Here is a 25870-nt window from a genome sequence, read left to right as displayed (position 1 = left end):
TAAGACTGATGATAATGAGTCTGCTTTCGCTACTGGAAGTAATATCCAAATTGCCATGCAAGTACTCCTTCTAGCACATGTGGGATAAGAAAAAAAAAAAAATGAAATCCCTATTTTTTTTCATAGCTTTCGCCTCAAATGAAAAAACTATTGACAGGAAAAGGAGAGCAGTTCAGTTTCCAAGCTTATTCTACTGCTAGAGCAGACTGCAGACACACCTTGATACTGCTGAGTTCCTGTTCAACAACAGCAATTTTAACTGAACCCTTCCTCTCAGTTTGTATACCAGAGGCAAGGAAAAAGCCATCAGGTAGTATCAACTCTCAGTTGGTATTGACCTGGAAAAAATTTGAACTTAAGCTAAGACGAAAGACTCTACAAACTATTAGCAATTCTCTAGAGTTATTCAGTCATTTCATTTTTCATATTTCTAATCATTCTACAGGTGGACTGTTCCTAAACATTTAAAAATGCTATTTGGGCAGCAATGAGCAAATTGTCCCCTGCCCTGACACCAGAGTAAAGGATAAGATATCTGTACTTGGGATTTTATCTCTAATGAATAGTGCCAGTCTCTTGAAGGTTATCTAGTTCCATACGTGTGCTTTAATTTCTGATTTGCTACATTAAAAACATAACTGAGGCAGTTTTTACATATAGCAGTGAAAGAACATAAAAAGCATTCTTTGCTGCACGCAACAGATGCTGGAACAACGATGACTCTTTTAAGCATTTTAAATCAAAGGTAATAGCATCTGGGAGAACATTAAGATTCTCTGAAATGCTGGTTCTCAGCTAATTATATGCAGCCTATTTGTTAAATAGAAAATGCTTTCTATATAAATATGACTAACAGACTGAGTGGCTGACAAACAACGGTAGTCACAATATTTTCGAGTTTGCAAATAATTGAAAATAGTTTAAACTATTCATCTCTGTATGACGCATATTAACCAGTAGGTAATGGAATAAAATACTTAAACTTTTCTGTCAATGTTAAGAACTATCAATGAAGGTATTTTACCATCTGAACAATCAACTACTCCAATAACTCTTTACTGCTATTTCTAAAGAGCCAAACAACCCTCCCCCACAACAATACTCCACACAAGTATCATGATTTGAGTTTTTATCCAAATCAGATTCAAGATAAATCTTTATTCAGACATAAAAGTTCCACCATTAGGAGATTTTTTATGGATTATTTGTATTATGAAACATAAAGACATTCTTCTTCCAAGGACTGCTTCGATGCCTAAGTTAGAATTTGTACAAAGATTATTATATTTGATAGAAGGTGTAGCTGTAGGTCTGAGAACAACCACATGAAAGGGGGCAGAAGTGACAAAAATCAATAGTCTAATGTTGTTCTGTGGCTAGGAACATGGACGTTAACAATACAAAAATCTACCGCGCTATTTACTGCTTTTCGTATGCAAGCTGAAGAAATTAGAAAGTACGTTAAAAAAAAATCAAAATAACTAAATCAGTTGTTAGCAACGAAGCACGTTTTCTTCTTAAGATGTTTACATCCTGTCAGATTACTCGACAGCTACAAATGACTCGATGTTTACTGCTAATCCTAGTAAAACAGGTAGAAATACATAGGTCTGGCAGCTTGACAGAGATTTGTGGAAAAAAAGATGCAAGTATCTCAACAACTGTCAGAAATAAAGTGGTGGATCTTTTTAAATCATGAAAGACTAAGACATTTGTATCAGGCCTTTAAGCTAAACTACTAACTGGGTAAATACAACACGTAGGAAGATATCCGCAACCTAACTCATCACAACTGGGTTTTAGTATATATTCTCCTTATATCAGGAATTTTACAAATTAGTAAGTGAGAAAAGGGAAAGATAAAAAGGAAGATAGCTTATTGAATAGAAACCTTCCTAATATTTTAAGCACATCAATTGCTTGGAAAAAATACTCTTGATGAAATTCACTGCTCTGAAACTCATCATTAGTTCACTACAGAATGAGCAGCAGATATCAGATGTAATTTGTAGCAACAATTGGGAACGCTTAGGATGATCTCCAGCTTTACAACTGACTAGTATTTCTTGCAATTTATTTAGTCCACTATTTCACCTGCATACTGTTACTCACACACACACACACAGAAAAAAGTCTGACTTTTCTAGGATTATTAAAGTTAAGTCTGGGAATTGATCACTTAAATAAGACTTCAACTTATACAGCTATACTCTTCACTACTCTAATTCTATCCAGTCTCACAGAGTTAAGTGACCTGAATCACGCGCTTGGAAACAGTGTACCCAAACGATAAGCAGAAGTTACTCACAACATAGCCCTGGAGAACACTGCATTCCTGGGGCGCAGCCTGCGACAGACACAGAATGGAGGCTTTAAGCGCTAGAGACAAGTAGGTATAGTATGACAGGACAGCAAGAATCCTGATCTTTGTTTCTGGGACAATTAGAACAATTACATTCAAGTAGCACACAATTTTAGTTGGGCAAGACACCACACCATGCCATGCCTCTTCATGGGTCATTCCAAATCCTTGCACGCTACTGCTGTAGACACATAAAGCAGATGTTTAATGGTGAGGATGTGTTCATCCATGTTAGTGGCTTCTGTGTACACTTGGCACATCAGATGCAAAGCAATCCTAGATGGGATAAGGCTACAGTTAACTTTGCAGCTTTCTCCTTCCACTCATCACACAAAAAAGCCAGACATCTCTCTACCGCATGTCCTTGGGGACAAGACAGTGCCCAAAGAGATCAGAAAAGCTGTAGAGCCACATTCTTCTCTGTTTATCCATTCTTTACAACTGCCGCAAAAGTAACAAAACTACATCAGGGAACAAATCGCAACTATCTAGGAGGGCGGTACACTTCTGCCCTCTTGGGGCTGCCTAGGGACATCAGAGCTAAGTTCACCCCACAGTATGGTGCTGTTTCTCATTTAGTTTGATCAAACTCACTCCAAGTTTGAAATATTCTAAGCTGGGCATGAACTTAAATTCCAACTGGAATTGCATGGTTTCAAGTCTTTGTGGGCTGGGGCAAAGCGCTCTAAGGAAACATGCACTAAATGCTACAGCGTGCTATTTGGTATGACCTGTGACGACTGGAGCTGTAAGTCATTCCACAGAATTATCAACAGTTATGATGGTGTAAGTCTGCAAATTTTATCAAATACGGATGCAATATTTTTGTCTCTCTCTCTCTCTCAAAAACAAATACACACACACTAAACAGCCAACAGTGTAGAAAGCACCATTATTCTTCAGAACAATGAGACAAAGTCTAATAAAGTCAGTCAATTTTTTGCAGAATTGTTGTACTTTTAGTTTTCCAGTGGTCATTTCAAGATAGTTGAAAAAAAGTAAATGCATTCAAAGAAAAAAAAAGTTGCTAAAATAGTCTGAGCCAACATATTTTCTCGTGAACCTAGAATGGAATTATAGACAGAACAGCAGTATCATAATAACGTGGCCTACTTACACAGCACAACTGTTGTACGATGTGTAGTAAAGACTCCTATCAAGTTTGCTCAGTGACAAAAATAAGCACTTACTGCTTTTCATTCCTGTTGCACAGGCAGCACATCTTTTAGAAGAGAAGCAGCCTCCTCTGTGGCCCATGCACCTTCACAACAGAATTGTTATGAGCATCTCAGACATAGCTGCCAGACATGCATGAGTCAGAATGAACACAGCTTGATTTTCTGATCTCAAGCTGATATGCTGGGCTGGCATTTGGAAAAAAATCTTTTTTTCTTCCTATAAGCTGAGAAAATTTGATCTGGCAGGCTCTAAGTGGCAATAGTTGTGGAACCCTACAATGCTGTTTTTAAAATCACTTTTCAGGAAATAAACAACTTAAAAAGAAAGTTGTCATGAAAGTCTCAATGACTGTAAAGCTAAATACAGCTGGTGTTCTAGTTCCTGCTGTTAGATGGTTAATTTCTTTATTTAGGAACTATCCTCTCAAGGAACATTTGAAAAAAGTAAGAGAGTCAGGACTAGTTAAAATCTGAAGACAGACGAAAGGAGCTAACGGAAGGAAGAAACAGGATTCAATGATGAGAAAGAAGTAGCAGCAACAAAACTCTTGGAAATTTCTGAATAAGGGAAAAGGAAAAGATCGCATCATTCTACAGAGAACTTCTATAGATGGTTTTAAGTCTTAGCTGAAATTATTGCTATTACTAATCAGTTAAATACATGTTACCATATCCATGTGTTCATTTATCTGGCCAATAAGCATAGTGACCCAGTGAGCATAAAACAGCAATTCAAGTATTTTATACAAAGCTATGTTACTGTGAGTCATCATGAGGCTTTTTTTGTGGTGTGTCCACATAGGGGAATGAGAGGGCAAAAATGTGAATGCCCTCCTTCCTCCCTAAATTCTTGACTGGGCTATTTTCCATCACAAAAATTGGCAGGTGCAATGGCAAGGAAGAGAAATAGTACGCTCACTGTGGGTCACCACACTTTCCTCTGCAAAGTAGGGCCAAAAATCTCCTGTTGACATTGAGGATAAACCAGATCAAAAGAGGAAAAGAAAGCTAAGGATCCTCACAACTTACTCTCCCCACTACTGCATGGCAGAAAAGATCTGGTATAACCACAGCCACATTCTTATCTTCCAGTGCTGCTTCTGGAAGCAGCAATACTGTTCCCCCGACGATGCTCAGCCCTAGTTAATCTGGTTAATTTACAGTTCTCCTTCTCATCTTGTTAACCTTTCCCAAAGAATAGCTTCGTGAAAACGTTCTGTGGTTCCAAGGGTATTCCGACACGACCGTTTGACATGTCTATCCTCGTATCTGATGTACCTAAGGAGCCACTGGAGAAAGGCACTTTAGAGGTGTTACAAGATTTTTAAAAAGTTCTTCCATAAATTGTAAAACCACTTCCACCTTCCTACCTCTTTATTGATCTCTGCTACAGGAATTACAAGCTGCACGTTGATAAGCAGTAACGAGGCCGTGGCAATTTTGAGCTTTTTGACACAATAACTAGGTGTTTTCTTTATGTTTGTGGCATGCTCAATACATAAGGAGTCCAGTCACACATTCAGACTGCTTCACTCTGAAAGATTCTGCCAAAATGCCTATGCTGATCTGCTACAGCAGCATAACATGCATGTTTGGCAGTATCATTCATTCCAGCTTCCACACTAAGCACACTGCTACACTTATGGATGCATAGCTGCATCCATAAGATAGGCTTGGCCAGCCTAACTACACCAACTGCTCATCATATCATCCCACACCTTGACTGGCAGCTTTGCAACAGAAAGATAAAGGTTGCATGAACCCTGCCCAAGGCATTGAACGCTTTGGGGGTATTTTGCCTGTGATCAACAAAGTAAGTAGCAAATTCATTTTCTTTTTCAAAGAGTTGCATATCACCAAGAAGGCAAAACAATGCAGAATAATCCCACATTTTCTGTGTGTGTTGTAATTTATTTACCTAAGTTGTGTACACCATAACGCACAACGGTGAACTCTGTATACATAGTCATAGTGTAGACTCTCCTTTTGCATTTCTGTAGCTGTATGTGACACGTAAAATAAAGGCTTTATCATGGCGTACGAGATGGTGGTTCTTTGTGATTCTGATCCTGCAATCATATTGGTCTAGGCAGACATATCTGTACATATTCTGGGTCTTCCTAGACAGAAGGATCTTTTTGCATTGATGAGATTGCAGGATCAGGTCCTAAGATTTTAAAGACAAACGGCAAACTTCTGACATCGCTGAGCAACGGCTGAATTTAAACATGGTAGTACTCTGACAGTTTTTACACAGATTGCCAGCTCAAAGCAATGTGATTCAACAGAAAATGGCAAAGAACATACTTTATTCTTACCACTCTAAAAAAGCCTAAGCAAACATGCGAATATTTACAATGCTCTTGTCCTTTGAGAGATGAAGGGGAAAAATCACTGCCTCGATTTTATTGCTGACCAAAATTCAGTTTTCTTGGGATTTTGCCAGCTCACTTCCCACTGCACCCACCAAACAAGGTCACATCAACGACTGGAAAAACAAGTTCTGTTTGTGTATGAAGAGGAATGAATCATTTGGAAAAATGTGACATCTTTAGTGCTATTCCTATTGCAGCCATGCAATATTCCTCTAAATTATGCAATCTATCAATATAGCATTCATAAACGTATTTTTGGAAAAAATGACCTTGTGTAAGTTTCTGTATAACAGCAGCAAGTGTGATTTCTCAGTGAAAAAGAGTATCTGGAGGAACTGGAACTCTGGGAGGCCATACCCCAGCTATTCTGCAAGAGATGCACAGAGCGGACAGCAAAGTATCACACAGACACAGGGAAATTCCAGCGGACAGTTCTTGTGGCCTCCCTTCAAGTCTTTCACTACATGATTTTCATTCTTCCTGCATCTTTGAGGCATTTTGTATCTAGATATTTACAGATCAGGTCCCTGCTACTTATCTCAAAAGTAGCTTAACTACAATATGGCTCCTGATACATCAGTGTATGCCCCCTGGCAACACCTCAGAGCTAAGGAGTCTGATAAAGCCCTGTTTCATTCAATAAGTTCTAACAGCTTTGTTTCACCTCCTTCTCTTGACTTTCTTCAGCCCTTAAAATGAGTTTATCTGTTAACTAGGCTAACTAGAAACATTCAGTTAGTCTCTGAAGGGAGAGATGCTGTCATATGAACTACTGATTGTCCTGAGGCACTTTTACTATACTCATCATTGCAGCAAATGAGGCATATAATCAGCAACACTTCTAATGGGTAGAAATCATCCCCCATGATCCAGCCCACAGCATGTAACAGCTGATATAGGGATTTCCTATCTTTTTATTTGTTATTAACATCTCACACATTACTGGAGCTACATAATAAGTAACTCGTGTTTTTTTAATGATTTAGCTGTTGAACAAAGGAAGATATTTCAACCACTAGAACAAAGGACGTCATTTTACTGTCTTCAAAATCAATGGTGAAACTTCCACAGATAAAAACAATCCAGGATCAGTCCTGAAGGACCCTTGCAATTCCCCTCAAAATAAGTGTCAGTCACTACCAAATTTACACAAAATGAAACAAATATTTGTTCTGAGAAAATCCTCCATACTGTGATATAGTGCAATTAACAAATAATGTCATTTGAATTTAACGTCATCATAGGATAATGGTCTCCTGCTGTTCCTAAGACAGCCAGTATTATTGAAAATAAACATTGAGGCAGGCACACAACTGTTGTTCAGCACAAGAAACATGTGTCTTGAGACAAAACTCCAGTTATGCATGTTACACCAAATGGTGCAGTAGCTACTGTTTGGTTCACTCAAACCACTGAATCTGGCATGCCATTATCATGGAAACTCCTACTTGCAAGTCAGTATAGGAGACACGTCAGTGGACACAATCTGAGATGGTGCTGCAGACCTGTAAAGAAGTTCAAAGCTAGTTTGCCTCCATAAACTAGGTCAGATAATGTTTCCGGAAGCACATACTACGGCTGGGTAATGCTTCCGGAAGCACATACTACGGCTGGGTTGGAAGCACCATATTTGGAATGACAAATAAGCATTCACCCTTGTCACCCATATCTGAGACAGCAAAATTTATTATCTATAATACTTATTGGTAACAAGATAATCCCTGTATTTCTTCTCTAAATTAACCTAATAGCTGAATTTTGATCAGTAATAAAACCTAATTTTGTTTTGAAGGGAGCCAAAAGGGACAACCGTGGGAAATTAAAGGCTTCTCCATCATTAATCAGTGAACAAAAACCAGTCATTGAGAAATCAGCTTTAGTTTTGTGTAGTACAACTGGTTTTACATACTCTTAGAAATGCTCTAATGAAATATTCATATATAGCACTATGCATTCCATCCGACAGGCTGGAAGAAAAGAGCAAGTATGAAATAGCAACTTTTTCAGACTTCTCCGTGACAGTATTTGCCAAAAGTTTAAAATTGCACCAGGATCTCCACTAAGTCGTATCTCGGCCACAGCACTAAGGGTTTTTTCCCCCATCAGACTGTCAAGCTTCAAAAAGAAACTATTCTAAAATATTCACAAAACTGCATTTATGTATATTACCCTAGCCTTTAATTTACTGACGAAAAATATAAAACAATACAAAAATCCTGCTGTGCTCTACACAGAAATCTGTCAGGTAAACAGATGTATCTGCTGATAAGCCACCTCCAGAAAACAGGGCTTGGAAATGGGTCTGGAGATCATTCAGAGGTTCCTCCTACACCAAGATGAAACCAGTATTCTCTGCATTGCTTGAAAGATCTGTACCCACCTAGAGACTACCCTCCAAACATGGCAATCCAATCCATGGCAAACATGGCAACTTACCTAGGTAATATGTTTCAATACTTACCAAGCCTTACAGTTTGAAAATTTCTTCTATCTAACAGAAAACTTCCTTGCTACATTTTACAGTTGTTATTTCTCTTAACCTCACTGAAAATAGAGAATAGTTTATTAACATTTGTTTGCAGAATCTTCTATGTACTTTTTTCCCCTCTCAGTATTTTCCTCTCAGAGCAAAACAATGCCATGTGTTTTCAAGATCATGGCTTCTAGACATGTTCTGCTGTGCTCCTCTCTGTAATTGTCAGATGATTTTTTTTTTTAATTGCACTACCCAAAACTAGCCATATTTTAACTTTAACTTTCATAACATCAGGTACCAGAGGAGATTCTTTTATGCATTGCTGCCATCAACACATTTCACCATATGGTCTATTTTTGTTTTAACTGGTATGACATCATTCACTCACAGAGTTTGCGGTCTGGTAGAATGGTCAGATACCCTTCATGGCAGAGCCTCTGCCTAGCCAGCCATTCTGCATTTCTACAGTAAATCATTTCTAACTGAGGGTGAAATTCACTCTGCGCTCAGTATCTACTAATAGACATCTTCCTAAAGGTTAGATGTGCAGTCTAATCTAGTCTGTAGAAAACGCTTCTACGCTCAGTGGGGAGTGACACTGCACCTCATCCAATGCTAAGATGGATGGCATGTGGGATGAACTGACCTCATGAGAGGCACTCTTGATAATTTAGAGAGGTAAATTGCATAGTTAAGCACTGGTTTACAGTTAAGTCGAACAACAGCTGTCTCATTTTCAGACAGCTATTCAAAGTAAAATATGCCCCATATGCACTTAGCACTTTTCTCATTGATCTGGGCTTGTTCCTTATAAAGCAAAGAAACAGCATGAAGCAAGCATTTTAAACTTTTACCACCCAACATACTTGTGTCCTGTTTCAGCTTAACATCTTTTGCCGTTTGCGGTAAGATAATTCAGTCTCTTAACCAAAAGCATGCCACAGTGCTAGGCTGAGGAGAGAGCCCATCCATGCAGAACCCCACTTGACCTGGCCTTCTACTTCAAGGGGAAATATTAATTAATTACGCTGAATACAGGAGTAAAAACAGTTTGTTTTGTAGATGACATTCCTCCCCCTTACTCATTAGAATGATGTTGTTTCACATGGTAAAGCCTTACCAAAAATGCCAAATCAAATACTTGTTCCAGGAACTTTTTTTCTTTATAATTCATTTATGGGGCTGATCCTGAGTAAAGTTTTAGAAACAAACACTAAGGCTAGTCCAAATGTTTCAAGAACAAAAATTTAGGAATCAATACACATATATATAATACATACACACACTTGCTCTTGTAATTTTTTCAGTAGTGTTTTCAACAATTCACAGAAATTCATTTTCAAGCAAGAAGAATTTCATTTATTTTCCATATGAAGCAAACAGAAAGTAAAAAATACTGCTACCTGGAATGCTCAGATATAAATTCTGCTTTTCAGTGGTATGGGAGCTCTACAAAGCACTACAAGAACAGTTCAAATGTCAGTCAAGCAAGAATTCCAGAAAAAGAAAAGGGATAAATGTGGCACAGCAAGGGGCATTACAGCATCCACAGATTACCATATATGAGAAGCAAGCTCACATAGGTCCTGTTCCTAGAAAGCAACCCAGAAAATTTTCATAACAAAGGTAGCTCATCTGAACAGTCCCCTTTGTACTGGCTGTGCTGCTGTGAGGTTTAACTGCTTTCATAGGCGTGCTTTCAAGTTCACCCTCACCTGCTCTCAGACAACTGTTTAGATTGTTGATATACTCAGTCTTTACAAAAGAACAAAGTAGATCTCTTCAAAGCATTTTCTCTGCACAACTAAACAGCAAAACTAGAATTGTTGCATGTTGCATGTTCCCATCTTCGGTAAATCTTCTATTTTAGTCAGTAATCAGTCATTTTAAATCTGCATCACTGTCACACAGCTACAAATGAACAAGTATCTCCAGCATACGCTCAACTCTAACACCAACACTGCTCTGTTTCTTGTACACTCAGCGCAGAGGCTGGCAGTGAATAGGTAGGCATTACTGGGTCAGAGGCTTGCAAGTTTGAGATGGAAGCACCCCTAGAACTTTTCATAAAATTTGAAGAGCTCAAAAGTTAATTTTTAAAAGAGTAACTTAGGAAAAATGTCACTTTCTTGGAAGCAGCATTTTGATCACTGCTTTTAGATATTACATGATAGAACTCCTAACTTCTGACTGCAAATTGCTATACACTTGCCATCTGTGATCTTAAAATAATAATATTCTGAGATTCATTTACTTGCCAGACCTGAAAATTCCATGCACAACACCTAAAGCTCCAACTAAAATTGGAACTTCGATTTCTGCTCTGTATTTTATTCCTCAAGTTTAGCATATACATCTTTGAATTATTTTGCTAGTGATCTACAACTGCCAAATATAAACTGTGAAATGCACATTTGTTCTCTTTCTGTATTCTTCCTACTAGTATACATACAAATCTTTGTATAAATAATTCTGTGGGATTTGAACAACGGAAGGGAATTGACTGTTCTTGTGCAGCTGATGGGCAGGTGGACAGCTTGCTTTCCACAGCTGTTCTTTCAGGTTGACCTCTACTCCTTACCTTCTAGGGTTTTTTATCTTACACTATCGCTGTGGAGCCTTTCGCCTCTTCAAATCAGTCAACATCAGGCCCCGCTTGATGCCAAGGCTGCCGAGAATGTAGAGATGCCCTCCAAATGCAAACGTTTACTCTCTAGATTTGGTTTTAGAGCGGTGCAAAACCCTGCTTGGGCTTCCTAAACTATGATAAATTTCAAAAGGATTAAAAAGCTGTTTAAAATAGAGTAAAAATATTATTCTTAATATTTTTCATCTGAAATGCGCTAAAAATCTTCTCTCTTCTCAACTCAAAGATAACAATTACTGATTCAAACTAACTGGATGTATCTCTAAAATGTCTTAGTAATGCACTGTACATCAAAGCATTGCTTTGTCTGCCACGTGCAAGGACACAGATCTGGATTTATGTAGAGAAGTGGCTTGGGGATCCCTCGCCAGATTCATTGACTATTCTTAAGATGACACTGGTCTTCTTAAGGTCAACATCTATTCTAACCAGAGCTCTTCAACATCCTAATGCACAAAAGAAAATCTTCATACATGGAAACTTTACACTGCTTGAATCACACCATAAGAAAGTGTAACATCCCCCCCCCTCCCCAAAAAAGCAAGATAAAACGCCATACCACTACCACCACCCCTAAGTCAAAGCACATTCACATTTATTTTTTGCAAGGGTAATGACAAAGACTAGAGTTGAAGACAAGCAGTTAGGTCATCTCACCTATCCTTGGGCTAATGGAGGGATGACCAAGCAGTATATATTGTAGTAACTGTTTTAGTCTGAAAGCGTCAATGAACGGGATTCATCAGAACAGTGCAAACTATAACACATAGAATCTATATTATCTTTTACCTTCACGCTCTCCAAACATACGTGTACGTTTTTCGTTATGCCCCCTACAGACCAACACTTAAATTTATTTTAAATTGAAGAATACAGTTTTAAATAGTTCTTCTAGAATTGAATGGCCTTCAGTGCACAGCATTTGTTCAACAGTAAGAAAATCACAAGGGAGCAGGAGTGCAGATGCAATAAAATCCTGAGCTGATGTTTTAGTTTGTAAATGTGAGTTGTGAGAACCATAATGCAGCAGTAGAACATACTCCTAATCATCTGTGTGACCTGAGGATGGAGGAAAATAAAGCTCGATACTGAGATTGCTGCTAGTAGAGTATAAGCTGCACTAAGCAAAAGCTTTTAAGTTCTAAAAATAAAGTTAATTTGATCAACTCATCATGGAAACAAAGTTACTAATGATCAAACTAATTTGTTATTGCTATCTTAGACACCTGGTACTTGAAATCGCAGTAAATATATGCACTCAAACCATATGCACAGTAACAGACCACAGAACTACAAAATAAAAAAAAAACTAGAAAAACAATCAGACAGTGATCTAGTTTAATTAGAAATAAATAAATACTGTTCTACTTACTAAAGTATTGTCCTTCATCAGATGCAAAAAGAAGCATTTTGCTAACTGCTAACTCTTTTGAAGAAAGGGTTATACTTTTTCCATTTATAATACACAAACTGCTTTTAGAAAAATAGTTTGCACCAAGCCATAAACATGAAATGGGCAATTTCATTAGTTTTTTTCTGTATTGATAAGAAGTGATACCTAATTCAATTTCCAATCTTACTGTGTCAGCTAATTTATTTTACTAAAACTATTAGCAAACCAATGGGGAGGGGGCAATTTAACAGAAAATGAAGCCTTTTAAGAAAATAAAAAGCAAACTTTCATGCTTTAAGAGCAAAAATGAATCACGAACTAGTATTTCACTCCATCTCCTCTGTCCAACATTAACAAACAAGTTTTACTATATTGTATGCAAAAAATGTAATTCTTAGAAAAAAAAACCTCTAATTTCTCAGTACTGTTTGTATCAACCTCTCTCTTGAGCACAGAAGATAAGTGTTCAGTTTATGTACATAACTTACTCCATAACAGCTTCATTCTTCTAGGATGCTTAAGTAGGAGCTTGGAACTCAAGAGCTACATTGCAAGGAACCAGAGGAGAAAATACCGCATGAAGGAGCAAGAGGAGACATCAGTGGCCTTTGTAGGGCAGAGTGTCTGGGTAAGGAAGCTTGCTAGTACCTCCCTGGTGAGGATGAAATATTCCTCTACAAGACTTTGTTTGACAACGTGGGGGTCCAGCAGCAATAAGAACCTAAGAACGGAACTGGCCCTATTCAAATTGAGCTCTGGGGAAAAAAAAAAAAAAAATCCTGCTACATTTGTTCCCTGATTCAGCTCAGAGCACAACCCTGCGTAACCGCTTATTCAACAACACTGTAAGTTGATGTTGTCACCAAAGTTTACATGTCCTCAAACCCTGACCTCAATATTCAGAAGGTCCCTATCCTGAAAGATCTACTACACATACACACACACACACACACAAAAGCCCAGCTCTGCTCTATGATAGCCTACGTTAAATATAGATCTTGCTCATTACCATTCTACAGAGTCTATCAGGTTGGCTTTAGTACACTTACTCTTACCGACAGACACAAAATGTAGAATAGACTAAAAAAAAAAAAAATCTAACCTGGCCAACCTATCACACATTTATTATTTGATTTTCAGTGCTTTCACTGACAGAGGAGCCTGATAAAGCTCCTCCTAGTCTCGATGGGGGAAATGCAACATTACTTTGTACTTGCACAGCCTGTACTTAGATTTTGCCAGTCAGATTTTTTGATGGTTCTGAACAGGAACTGAAAAAAGGTTTCTCTCAAATTAGCGTAGGTACATTGAGAGGAGAACCTGGATCAATACACACAAAGTAATTTGTGGAAAGTTCAGTTATCTAGAGAGCATGTCAAAATAAGCTTGCCTTCCATAAAGATCCTGTTCCAGTAGATTTTTCCAACGTGATTTCCTCCAAGAAATATTAGATTCGATAAAATCAGCATTGAAGTGCAAACAGATGCCAGGAGAGCATGAAGTCGACGATGAATTCTTGGTGAGAAGAAACGATCCTGAGGGGCAAAAAAAGGGCAGAAGAAGTTAACAACCCCCTCCGATTTTGCAATAAAATGTGTGGAAGCAATGTTAGAAGAGGGACTGTAATTACGAAAAACAACGTTTATACAGAAGTTCAAATCATTCAGAAACATATCCTGAAGTTTTCAACAAACCTAGCTGATCTCCCACTGATGCCATTAAAGTTTGGGTAGGATTTTGTAATTAAAAGCAGTGTCGAATCATAGAATCATGGAATAGTTAAGGTTGGAAGGGACCTTTGGAGACTGTGTAGTCCAATCTGCCTCCTCAAAACAGGGTCAGCTAGAGCAGGCTGCTTAAGATCGCGTCCAGGTGGGTTTTGAATATCTTCAAGGGCGGCGACGCACAACCTATCTGGGGAACATGTTCCAGTGTTTGACCACCCTCACAGTAAAGAATCATTTTTTCTTATGTCTAAATGGACTTTCTTGTATTTCAATTTGCACCTTCTGTCTCTTGTCCTTTCACTGGATACTACGGAGAAGAGTCTGGATCAGTTGTCTTTACTCCCCCGAATCAGCTATTTATACATATTGATAAGATCCCCCTTGAGCCTTCTCTACTCTAGGCCAAACAGTTCCAGGTCCTTCAGGCTTTTCTTGCTCCAATCCCTTCATCATCTCCATGGCCCTTTGCTGAACTTGCTCCAGTATGTCCATATCTTCCTTGTGCTGGGGAGCCCAGAACTGAACACAGTCCTATACATTCTCTATCTTAATTATTTTTGTATTAAATATAGTCTTTGATGATTTTTTTTGTTGATGAATGTAAACAGTAACACCATTCTCCTTATGTGGATAATACTATCCAATAGGTTCCAATATGCAGTAAAGCACTTCAGTACAAAACAAATAGCACTAAAAAAAAGTCATCAATGCTTTGATTGATAAATAAGACTCCACCTTAGATCAGAACTGGTTGTTGGAATGAATCTCTTAATAAACAGATTTCAATATGAAAGTGACTTGAACATGCAATACAAATTTATTCATTGCAGATATTACTTCTCATATTTTGAGAAGTATAAATATACACGGTAAGGTTTTTACTACTGTTGTCCTAATGACGCAAATAAAGTAAGTCAATCTCCACCATATACTACATTATGCATCTATATGCACATGCATCTATATTTTGCATTATCACCTGAGACATAAGCGCAGCAGAGACGCTGCAGGAAGGTGGTAAAAGAAGGGTGAGAAAGTTTTAGCCTTCTCCAATCTTCAGTTGTTAGAATGAATTATAAAGACAGCATTATAGCACATCTGGGGAAATATTTTCTGATTACAGTACTGCATAAAGAAAAATATCTTGTTCATCATGTCCCCAAGCTGAAAGCCTCTTTATATAGTGCCTGAATCTGCAAAAGACTGTGTGGCTCTTGCAAAGGGATGAACATTTGTCAAGTCATGGGAGCTAAGGACAATATTGGGAGGCTCCATGTCCTAAATTTTGATGTTGCAGGAAAAAAAAAAAAGCCTTGTTATTGCAGAATCAAAAAAAAAAAAAGCAGAGCAGCAATTAATCTGTAATAGCTGCAGACTACAGTTCATGCTGATATACCTGAAGCAACATATGCATATGCTCAAAACAGACCAAAAAATATACTTCTACGGAATTAAATTGCTAGTTTTGTAAACTAGCAAAACACATGTTTCAACCGCTAGATTATAAAGTCACAAAACTTCAAATGAATGACAGTTACAAGCATAAAAACAGAGTTTTAACATGTTCTTGCAAAGTACATCTCTGGTAAATTGAATACTAGCCACACTGGAACTGTATCTCATGTATGAATCAGTCTGAGCCAGCACAAAAATGTGCATAGATAATCTTCAAGGAAAAAACCACTATCAACCTGTATGCATGATACAATAATAGTCAATTTTCCAAACAACTTTGGCAAAAATATTCACATACGAAAACAGACAGAGATTTTTCTTGTAAAATTCTGGAGCAAAACCAAGGCATCACAAGGAAAGGGTACAGAATATAATATAATTATATAAATATTCACCAGACACTGACACTTACTTAGTGAAGTAACTTTTTCCATTTCTAGTACCCTGCCTCCCTAAAGCTGCCCAAAGACTTCCAAAATGTTCTCCTTCAGTTCACAGACAGGTAGAGGGTACATTTCTCCTGAAATGTACCATATGAACGTGCATCGCCATGGATGAGAATGCAAGCCTTTTCAGAACGCATCCACTGAGCTGATGGAGCTGTGGCTTATTTATAGTGCATAATCTGCCATCAGATTTACTTTTCACTCTTCCTTTGCCTGTCAGGCTTATCCATCAACTGTATAGAGAAACAAACTGTTTCAGCAAGGAAAAAAAAAAAGAGAATCTTCTCTTATAACTGTAGAGTTAGAGATGGGCAATCCATCAGACAGCTAGAATTTGACTGCATTTTCCACTGAGGCACTGATTAGACCTGGAAAGTCTCAGGTCTGCCTGTTTTCCAACCCAAAGTGGTATGACTAAGACAAACAGCACGAGTAGCTAAAAAAGCTCTGCTGCCTTTTTTTTTTTTTTTAAATGAATACAGTTATTAAAAAAAAAAAACAGTTGCATATAATACATCATCCTCTACAAAAATGCTGTATGCTAAATAGTACAAGTTGTCTAGAGAACAGACCATAGAAGCCTTTGGTCATTTATAAGGCATAAGGGAGTACTTTAAGACAGAAACAGTTTAGACAAACACCGAAGCATTTCAGGACTGTGCTGCAGCTTATTTCCATTAGCTTAGCTAAGCATTGATCCAAAACGTAGCACAGATTCTCTTAAGTCTTTAATGTCACTGCAGTTTTAATTCAACTGCAACAAAGGTTAAAAAAAAAAAAAATTCTTTAAACATCTCATATCATCCAGAAAAAAACAACTATGAAAGTACCTGAGCAGCTATTGTGCTTAAATACATTTGAAGTATTAATTTACATATGAAAAAGGACTGAAGCTAGTCTAGATAATCAGTAATAACGTTTGCGATTTAAGTATCTACCAGCATGTATATTTTTCTGAATATACAGCATGTTGCTTTCATCAAAGCAGACAAAATTTTTAAAAAGCTTCCATGCTCACAACTCTTCCTTATGCTATTTCATACCTTTAACAATATGATCCATTGCAACAATATCAGCAGCTGCTATGGATTGTGTTGTTTCTCTGGAAGCTATTGCTGTTTCTCTCTCCCCTTTTGGTGTTGGAAACACAGCCAGAGAGGTAAAAGAGCACCTAGTGTTAAAATGACAACAAAGCTGTGGCTGCCTCGCTGAAAACCTTAGATATGCATTCCTCCTCAAAGCTCTGTTTTATTTGCAATCTAGCGTCAATACTTCATAATACTTTACTTCCACTAATCACTTATTTTTTTCCAGTATGAAATAAATGGACTGCAGCATTTAAAGCTCACAAAGACTAGATGTATTGTCAGGATACTCAGTCTGGAGGTATGCACTGTGATATAGGAGGTGACTTACAAAGACTGGCTCAGGGCACCTTTCCCTGATTCGAAGGGAGTCCAGGCTGATATTCCAACCCAGTTCCTGCTGTAAATCAGCCTCAGACAACATTTGGTCAGATATTAGGAAGGACCTATCTCTGCACACTGTTGGGTTTACTAAAATTGGCTACTGTCAGATCGCTCTCAACCCAGCCTCCACAGTCATCTTACAAAAACAAATGATGCTATCATGTAATGGCATACCTTGAACAGTAAGCTTGTGTATGTGTTTGAGACACCTGGGAGAAGAGATAGGGGCAAAAAGGATTTGCACAGGTGAAAAAATTCCCATTCCTAAATCCATTTCCTGTTACGTATGCATGTCATATTAAGCCTCTAAGTGAAAACCATGCCAGAAATAAGAAGTTTGTATAGTAGTTGTTTCCGACGAAAAATAGTTTACTGGCAACGTGCACCAGAATAGATCATTTAAGGTAGAATTAAGAGTCAAAATTAAAGGAGATTGAAGTTCGATTGCAAAGGATGCGAGAGAAAATAGTCCTGTTCTTATTCGCATTGCAGGGTAATCTCACCCATATTGGTACAAAACAAACAAATAGGGCGGGAACACTGGCTTAAGATAGCAGAGCACCATTTAGCAAAACTTCTGTCCAAGACAAGCTACAGCTAATTGACAATAAATTTGTATTTTCACTAATATATGACACTGGTGTACAATGATATTACTGAATGGCATAGAGAGATGAAATTTAGTGTCCACATATATATATTTTTTTTCAAAAAGGCATTTACACTTCATAGTTGGGCAATCACAAAGAAAATATTTTGCATCCCTCAATATGGAAGATGGGGAGAAACCCAAGATGGAATTCTGCATACCAGTCAAAACCCAGGCAGTTCTATACAAAATATCAAGATGAAGTCTTCTTTTACAGAAAGATATTCCTTAATATTTTATCAGTGACCAAACCCTACATCTTCCTACAGCAGGCCTTCTTATTCTTTAAACTCTTCTAGGAATAGCGGTGGTATCATGGTAAGTTGGCAGGTCCTAAATGCTCTTTCTTCAGAGATCTTTTGAATTCATTTGCGGTAGCTTGCAGACATGCAAGTGGGTTTCAAACATCACACTGTTTTAGGGAGGGCTTAGGAAATGGGGTGCACATTTTCCATTAAGCTGCAAACCCCACTTGATGACAAGGATTGCATATGGCAAGAAGCCTCTGCTCACAGAGACTAGCTGGTAACTTCTTGGCAAGTGCTTAGCAGATGCTTCATTCACATACCTCATTTATATGACTGCACTGGGACAGATTAGAGCAAACTTCCACATACAGTCAGTGATGTTATCAAGCTTGCTCCTACCCATAGTACTTTAACAAGTCACATATAAGGGAATTAATTTTGTTGCAATTTAAACAAGTGTACATCTTCATGGAGCAAAACAGCTATTTATAACATTTATTTTCTTTTTGAACTACCCTTCCAGAGTTTTGATAATCTGAGCAAAATAAGAGCGTATGACAATATAAGAGTGTATGGTAAAATTAGAGAAGCAATTGAATATTTGTCATGGGAACATATGCACTAAGAAATGTCTGTCAGATACTATGGCCAGAGAGACATGAAACATGTGCTTGATGCTACAAACTGCAATATTGCATATTACATTATTCTATTTTCATCCTCCTTTGCTTCTAAAGAGTCAAAACACTCTAGCAGACTTTTCAGTGGAGCTGTCATTTTTTTTTAAAGCACATGATGCTTACTATCTGGCCTACAGATTTCATCCTCATCCACTTAACCCCATCAGCCAACTTATCCATAAAAACTTTAAAATAATATAACATTTGGACCATATACTGGGCTATTGCTGTGTCAAAGAAAATCAGCAAAATAACTAAGATGAATATAAAACTTAATCCATCGGTTATCCTCCACCGCCAATGCATGAGTGGGGAGTACAGATGCTGCTTAAGATTATTAAAGCTCCAGCCTTTCACTTTCCTGAATGTTTCTACTATGTTTAAAAGTAAGTTAATGTAATGTACTCTCTATTTACTTTATTCCATAGAAAACTAAATGAAACATTCTTTGCAATGCTTGATTAATATAGGGTTTACAAGAAAAAAAACAGGAGGGGGGAATGTATGTCGAGTGATTCAGTTACTGCAATAGGACTAGAGGTGCAGAGGTGTATCAGGAAAATTATGTGTATCAGGAAAATTGCTGGGGGGAAAAAAAAATTGTTCATTGGAGTTCCTTTTACCAGTGCAACCTAGGGATCTGAACTTTAGTTTTCACTCCTCGCTGCATTATAACCAAAGGGTAAAGTCCATATTTGTTTACTTACCTACAGAAGCAATATGGAGCATTCAGTTGATCTTATAAACTCTACTAGCTATTTTCTTTCAGGAAACATTCTTAGATAAACGATAGACCAACATTTCAAACTCCATCCCTGAACCCTGCTAATCACCCCCGTTACCACAAGAGTGAAAACCTCAAAGCATCCCTTGAATCTGGGTCATCCGCAATGCAGCCATTTGCCAAAAATAACGACACAGCATAAAAATAAGAGCACGGGTAAAACGCTGAAAGAGAACGAGGAGCAGATGGGACAGTGGGAAGGGAAGTGATACATTCTGACTAACAGTTATTGGCTATTTTATCTATCTACAGTTAGGCGCACTGAAAATGGAGGACAGGGTGTGACTGAGCAGCTGGGGTAGCAGATGGGTTGGAGGAAAGACTGAAAATTGTGACAAAGCTCTGCCAAACAGAACATCGATTTATTTAAAGTGAGCAGTAGGAACGAAGATGGGGCGGGTCCAAGCAGCAGGGCAACTTTAAGAAGTATTTGCTAACATATATTGTCAATGTGTAACAGTGACACAAGTGGGTTTGGGAGACTGCAGAAATAAAGAGGAGCATATCTGCTCATTAATAAAATGTTAGCAGAAACTGGGCTCAAAGAGTAAAAGGAAAAATGGAAAGGCAGCTGATAAGAGGTTGACATGTCAAGATAATACCCAATCCTGCACTCTGAAGCTGAAGGAGAGATATTGAGCAGTATAACAGCAGAGACAGTACCACAGAACAGAGCAAAACAAAGGAAAATAAAAACAAAAACCCACCACCACCACCAACAAGAAAAAAGATCTGGGTTGAATATCCACGCAAAATATCCATTTACAGAATAGCGCCCCTCCCAAAATTGTGGAATAACCAGAGCTATAACAATAACAAGATAAGAAACAGGCCTGCAAGTGGAAAGTAGACTAGAAGAGCTACCAGATCTTATCCATCAACAGCTACCACAAATGGAAGGATAAATTGAATTTACCATCAACATACACTGTACTCTTCAGTAATCATGGAAATCATTCCTGTTTGCTCCATTCTTCATCTAGCTCTAACCCAGATGCAGGCCCCTTTACTTCTGTTCACTTAATTTCTCTGGCATTTTGTTTTGGTGTGGATGTTCCCTTCTCCCTCAGTTTAACTATGGCCCAAGGTCAACTCCTCTTGCTTTTCAAGGTATATATTTTACTTTCAAAGCAAAAGCAGAAAATAGCTCCTGGAAGGTTCACAAGGGAAGGAAAGAACTGAAAACATTTTTCAAAGAGGCAGGATGATGCAAATGACCTGTAATTCCCTACAGACAGTACATCACTCATATAAAGAGAGGATCACACAATTAAAATCAAGCAGATGTCAGTTAAGATCTATTTTCACAAATAGAATGTGCTTCTGAATTTAGAAATAAATGCTATATATGGTATTTGAGAAGATACTCATCTCTATTCCTTTCTCACCAAACAGTCACTCAACAAAACGCTGTCTTGCACTAGCATCAGTTCATTTTTAGATTTTCCAAAAGATCTGTATTTATAGCATCTCTCTGCAAACAGCCAACCCTCACTTCTGTTTGAAGAAAGCCTCCTAGCAGCTAGTATGTATGCACTACACTTAAGGATGCATGTGTGAAAGTTTTACATACACAGAAGTAAATTTCTGTACTTGCTTCCACACTTGCTTTCACTCCAAAAGAACCTGCCCAAACAATCTTTTAAAAAGTGGCAGCTTGTGAAAAGTGCTAAATGAACAGCATTCAAGTATGCCGCCCTCTTTTCTGCTTTTCATTTAAAGTAGTTAATTTAACAAAGTAACGCACTGCATACATTTCTATAAACGTGCCTAACCTCTCACCGAGGAGGACAGCTTCCAGGTCGAGTTGTGCAGCTTTCTCCACGTCCACCTCCTTGCCATCATTATTGTTGTTCCTCTGGTTTCCAGTCTCCTCACTCTGGTCCCCTCAGTTCCCTCATCTGCATTTTAATGTTTTCACCTTTTAAATTCTAACCAAATAGGACAGGAATTAACCTCACTAACCACTACTGCAGCGTTTTCCACATGGGGTCCTGCCCTTAGGGCTTTCCCACACTGCCACTGTAAACTATTAATAAATAAATAATATATAGTAATAATCTCCATGGAGACACCTGATAAATGTTCTCAGCAAATACAGAAGTAATTTTCCACATGGCAAGGTTCTGCACTTCAGCGTTATGCTGTGCGTTATTGCACAAGGCTCTGAAAGGCACAGTCGAACAACAGGAGAATGTGACAATTCCTTAACACTTCAGTAATCTTAACTTGTATTTCCATAAATGCTGAGATCTATTGTCTGGACTAATTTTTAAGGTGAACAACAGAAGGAGGCTGTATTAACGCAACAGCAACAGAGAACTGCACAAGCAGCATCACTCTGCCTTCTTTTCATTCCATGGCATGGTTTACCTGCTCTTCAAATTGCATTACGGCCTGAGCAGCAGCAAGCTGCCTGATGTGTCCAAAACAAAACAGGAAATACATAATGCTGCTAGGTGGGAGGAAGATTTATTTGTTATGACAACAGAGTAGCTACTGTGAGGGGGTCCCAGTTGACATTGCTCTCTGAAGCAGAGCAGCATCTAGTTAAAGGTGGAAAATTATAACAGCTTCTCCACTGCTGCTATCAAAAATAATTAATATTTCACACAGATTTGACAAAAAAAATAAATGCTAGTGCTCAAAAGACAGGAAATGATAGAAAGAATGTTATCGCTGAAATTTTATGTCAGCCATTTTTGTCATTTGCTGTATTAAAGCCTATATCAATGCATATGTGCCCCTGACACAAGACAACACCTACCAGATTTTCAGTTTTTGTTACAGAGCCTGGGACAAGAAGTTCTGTAAGTAAAAGGCACAGGAGTCAGAGTGTGTGTGTGTGTGTGTGTGTGTGTGTGTGTGTGTGTGTGTGTGTGTGTACGTATCTGCACGTTTTCAGCAGGAATTTGCCAATGTTTTATGATCCACTTCCATGAAAACAAACAAACCTTTAAAATGAGAGGGTGGAGGAGAAAGGGGAAAAAAAAAAGATCAAGCAAAAGCAGAAACATGGCAAGTTATGTGACTCAGAATTAATAGTTTGGCAAAGTTATAAGCAACTGAAAAAAATTAGTACACATCAGGCAACCTTAACACACAATGCTACCGTTAGCCATCTGTAATGCTGCTACATCAGACTGGAACATACTTCACCCAGATTCACCTCTGAAGGCTGTTCAGCAGCTTAGTATGAAACAGCACCTTCACCTTCATAACGGAGCTCGCGGCTTCTAGATACTATGTAACACCAGCCATCACAAGTCTGGTCTGGCTAAATTCACATGGAGGGAAAGAATTTCCCATTGATTTTGAGTCAGAGTACATCTACTCTGGATAGTAGAGAGTTCTGGTTAGGACAATGATAAGGCTGACATCAAGGTGTGTGTTGCGGGGAGATGTCTTCATCCCAGCTAGAGAGCATTCGACCCTGGGAGCGCGTTCCTCCACGAAGGCAGGATTTGCTCTTTAGAGCGTGATGCCAAGCCCTGGGGACACACTGGTCTGGGTTTTCTCATTGTGGGTGATACTTATACCTCAAAAGACAATTCTGCACTAAAGACTAAGAGTCTGATTAAAGTACGTCGTTCAGCTACCTTACCTTATACTCTTACAGATTCTCAAAGAGTGAAGAGACAAACCAAACAGAATTATACACCAAGCATATAAGGAGGTTAAAGAAGAAAGTATCATTGGAAATGCCTATCACCTAGTTGAACGAGTGTGTTGCAAAAACAACATGCCTGAATTATACGAAACTATTAGTAAAAGAGAAAAGATCAGTCAGGCTCCTGACATTTGTAAATCAGTGATGTAAATATTCTTTCCAGCAAATGAAGTAAAACAAAGATCAAAGCCTACTATGTGCTGTAGAATAGCTGAGCACGGTCTTTATTTATTACAGAGATCTTACAGAAGATCTAATCTTGCAAGGTGCTCAACATACTTCCCTTGAACGAAGTATGTTCCCTTGATTCTAAAATGTTTGGCCAGATCTTACCTCAGACAGCTGCAGAAAGAAACTTTACAGTAAGCCTAGCTGATGAGGGCTCACAGGAAGTTACACTTGCAAAAAGAAATTTGTCATTTAATGAAATAGCTGTTAATTTGCTCAATGTAAATAAGACTTGGTTGTGAAATTCAAAGTAGTCCTTACTTTGACAAGGCTAAATTACAGCCCTAATATAGGGTTGAGTAAGTACTGGAGCAGAACCCAATTGTTTTCTTTGTCCCACTGACTTTGAACAGGAGGGCTCAACTTACTTAGGTATGTTTCTAAGGGTGAGGTTCCGAGCAGCTCAGCTTCTCCTAGCCCACTCCCACTCCTAAGCTTTCACCTCTCACTTTGTACTGCTTCAGGTGTCTTTCAGATTCCCCTCCATGAGGCAAATCATTTCACCACCTAGCAATAAAATAACCAAAGAAAGAAAAGTTTTCTCCTGGGTTAAAGACCTAAGTCAGCTCAGCAAAGATTCCAACAAGAAGGAGTGCAGGTGAAGATGTAGGAAAGGAGGAAATAAAACTTTTCCCATTTCAATAGCAGTGAACCATTAAAATAAGTTTATCTGACTGTAGAACCACAGCCTTGAGGTAGAGCTCACCAATGAGCATCTTTCCATCTCTAGTCCACTGTCAGCTGGATCATGGCATAATTTATTATGAACAACTATAGAATTCTTTATGCTCCAAGTAAAAGAAACAGAGGAAACAAAATCAAATAGATTTAAAAAAAAAAAAAACTACTTTACCACTTTCAACTTCTAAAATTCTCCTGTGTCCAAAGCTCAGAATACCAATAATCATCGACTATGTCTCTTGTACTCAGTACAAGATATTTAACTATAGGGACAAATATATGAAGCTCATATTTCTAAGGGGAAAAAAATCCCCAAGATCTAACACATCAAGCAAAAGTACACACATCATTATATGAAATATTTCACCTTTTCGAAAGAGGAAAATATGCTGTTTGCAGTGCACTGAAACAAACTTAATTACCGCACCTTGTCCCAGCCATAAATAAAATTTAGAAGTCAGAGAAGTTTTTTACACTTTCAGAAGGCAAAAATTTGAAGGAATAGTACAAGTTATTTTAAAATATGCCATGCTTAAAATCAGTTGATTTCTTAAATTGAATTATGGTATATTTAGTTTCTTACTAAATAAAGTTAGAAATAAGATATTAAACCAGAAATTCACTACAGCATGATTTTTGGAAGAGCGATCTCTATGTTCCACTTAATTTAAAAAACAAAAAATTCTTACTAGACTGAATGACAAGTTTTTACTTTACTGGGAAAGAACTAAGATAAATTGTACTGTTTCAATTGAGATTAAAACATTAAATTTAACAATCTGCCAACTTTATTCTCTTTGCTATATCTTCTTTTGGATTATTTCCAAATACTTCCTTTTAAAAAAATCCATTAATTTCAAGATGTCAGCAATTCTGAGGTTTAAAACCTTTTTAAAATCTACTTACAATATCTACTGTCTCGTGTAGATCTATATTTTGTTTTCCTTAAGGAAAAGGAGGAGGGGAAACAATTGAAATCACTAGAAGAATCTTAGACATTAGCATTTTCTTTCAAAATGTTGACATATTATTTATTAAAAGTCATTACCAATTTTATCACTGATTCCAAATGAGTTACTACTTGGGGTGTCTGTTCATGTATAAGATACTAATACAGCCTCAGTGAAACAAAACACTACTTTGCTTGGTACGGTTCTAAATATCTCAAGAAAAAATAAAAACAAAGAAGAATGGATAAAATTCAGTGAAACTTCTCCAGTTTAAAACAAACTTCCCAGATGCACGTTAGCTTATTACTGCTACACAGTAATTACTGTCGTTTTACATATAGTGCTTTGATGAAAAGAATTAAAGTATTACAGAATTTAGCTCTAATTTACTGATATCTGTAAGTAGCAGTCTGGGAGAAAAAAAGATATAGAGGTAGCTTCTCCCAGCAAAA

The 25870-nt window shown here is 37.8% G+C and overlaps 1 protein-coding gene across 5 annotated transcripts in view; it reads right to left on the bottom strand.

Annotated features, from left to right (window-relative positions):
* Positions 1–25870, bottom strand: part of HHAT (hedgehog acyltransferase) — a 198279-nt gene that overhangs the window by 61056 nt on the left and 111353 nt on the right. For all 5 annotated transcript variants that reach the window (XM_068939741.1, XM_068939740.1, XM_068939742.1 and 2 more), the window contains one exon: positions 13822–13966. In XM_068939741.1, coding sequence (XP_068795842.1) covers positions 13822–13966 — 145 coding nt within the window. The remainder of the gene's footprint in view (positions 1–13821; positions 13967–25870) is intronic.

Source organism: Struthio camelus, chromosome 3, assembly GCF_040807025.1.
Source record: "Struthio camelus isolate bStrCam1 chromosome 3, bStrCam1.hap1, whole genome shotgun sequence".
NCBI classification, from domain to species: domain Eukaryota; kingdom Metazoa; phylum Chordata; class Aves; order Struthioniformes; family Struthionidae; genus Struthio; species Struthio camelus.
This window is presented reverse-complemented; position numbering and strand designations above follow the sequence as displayed.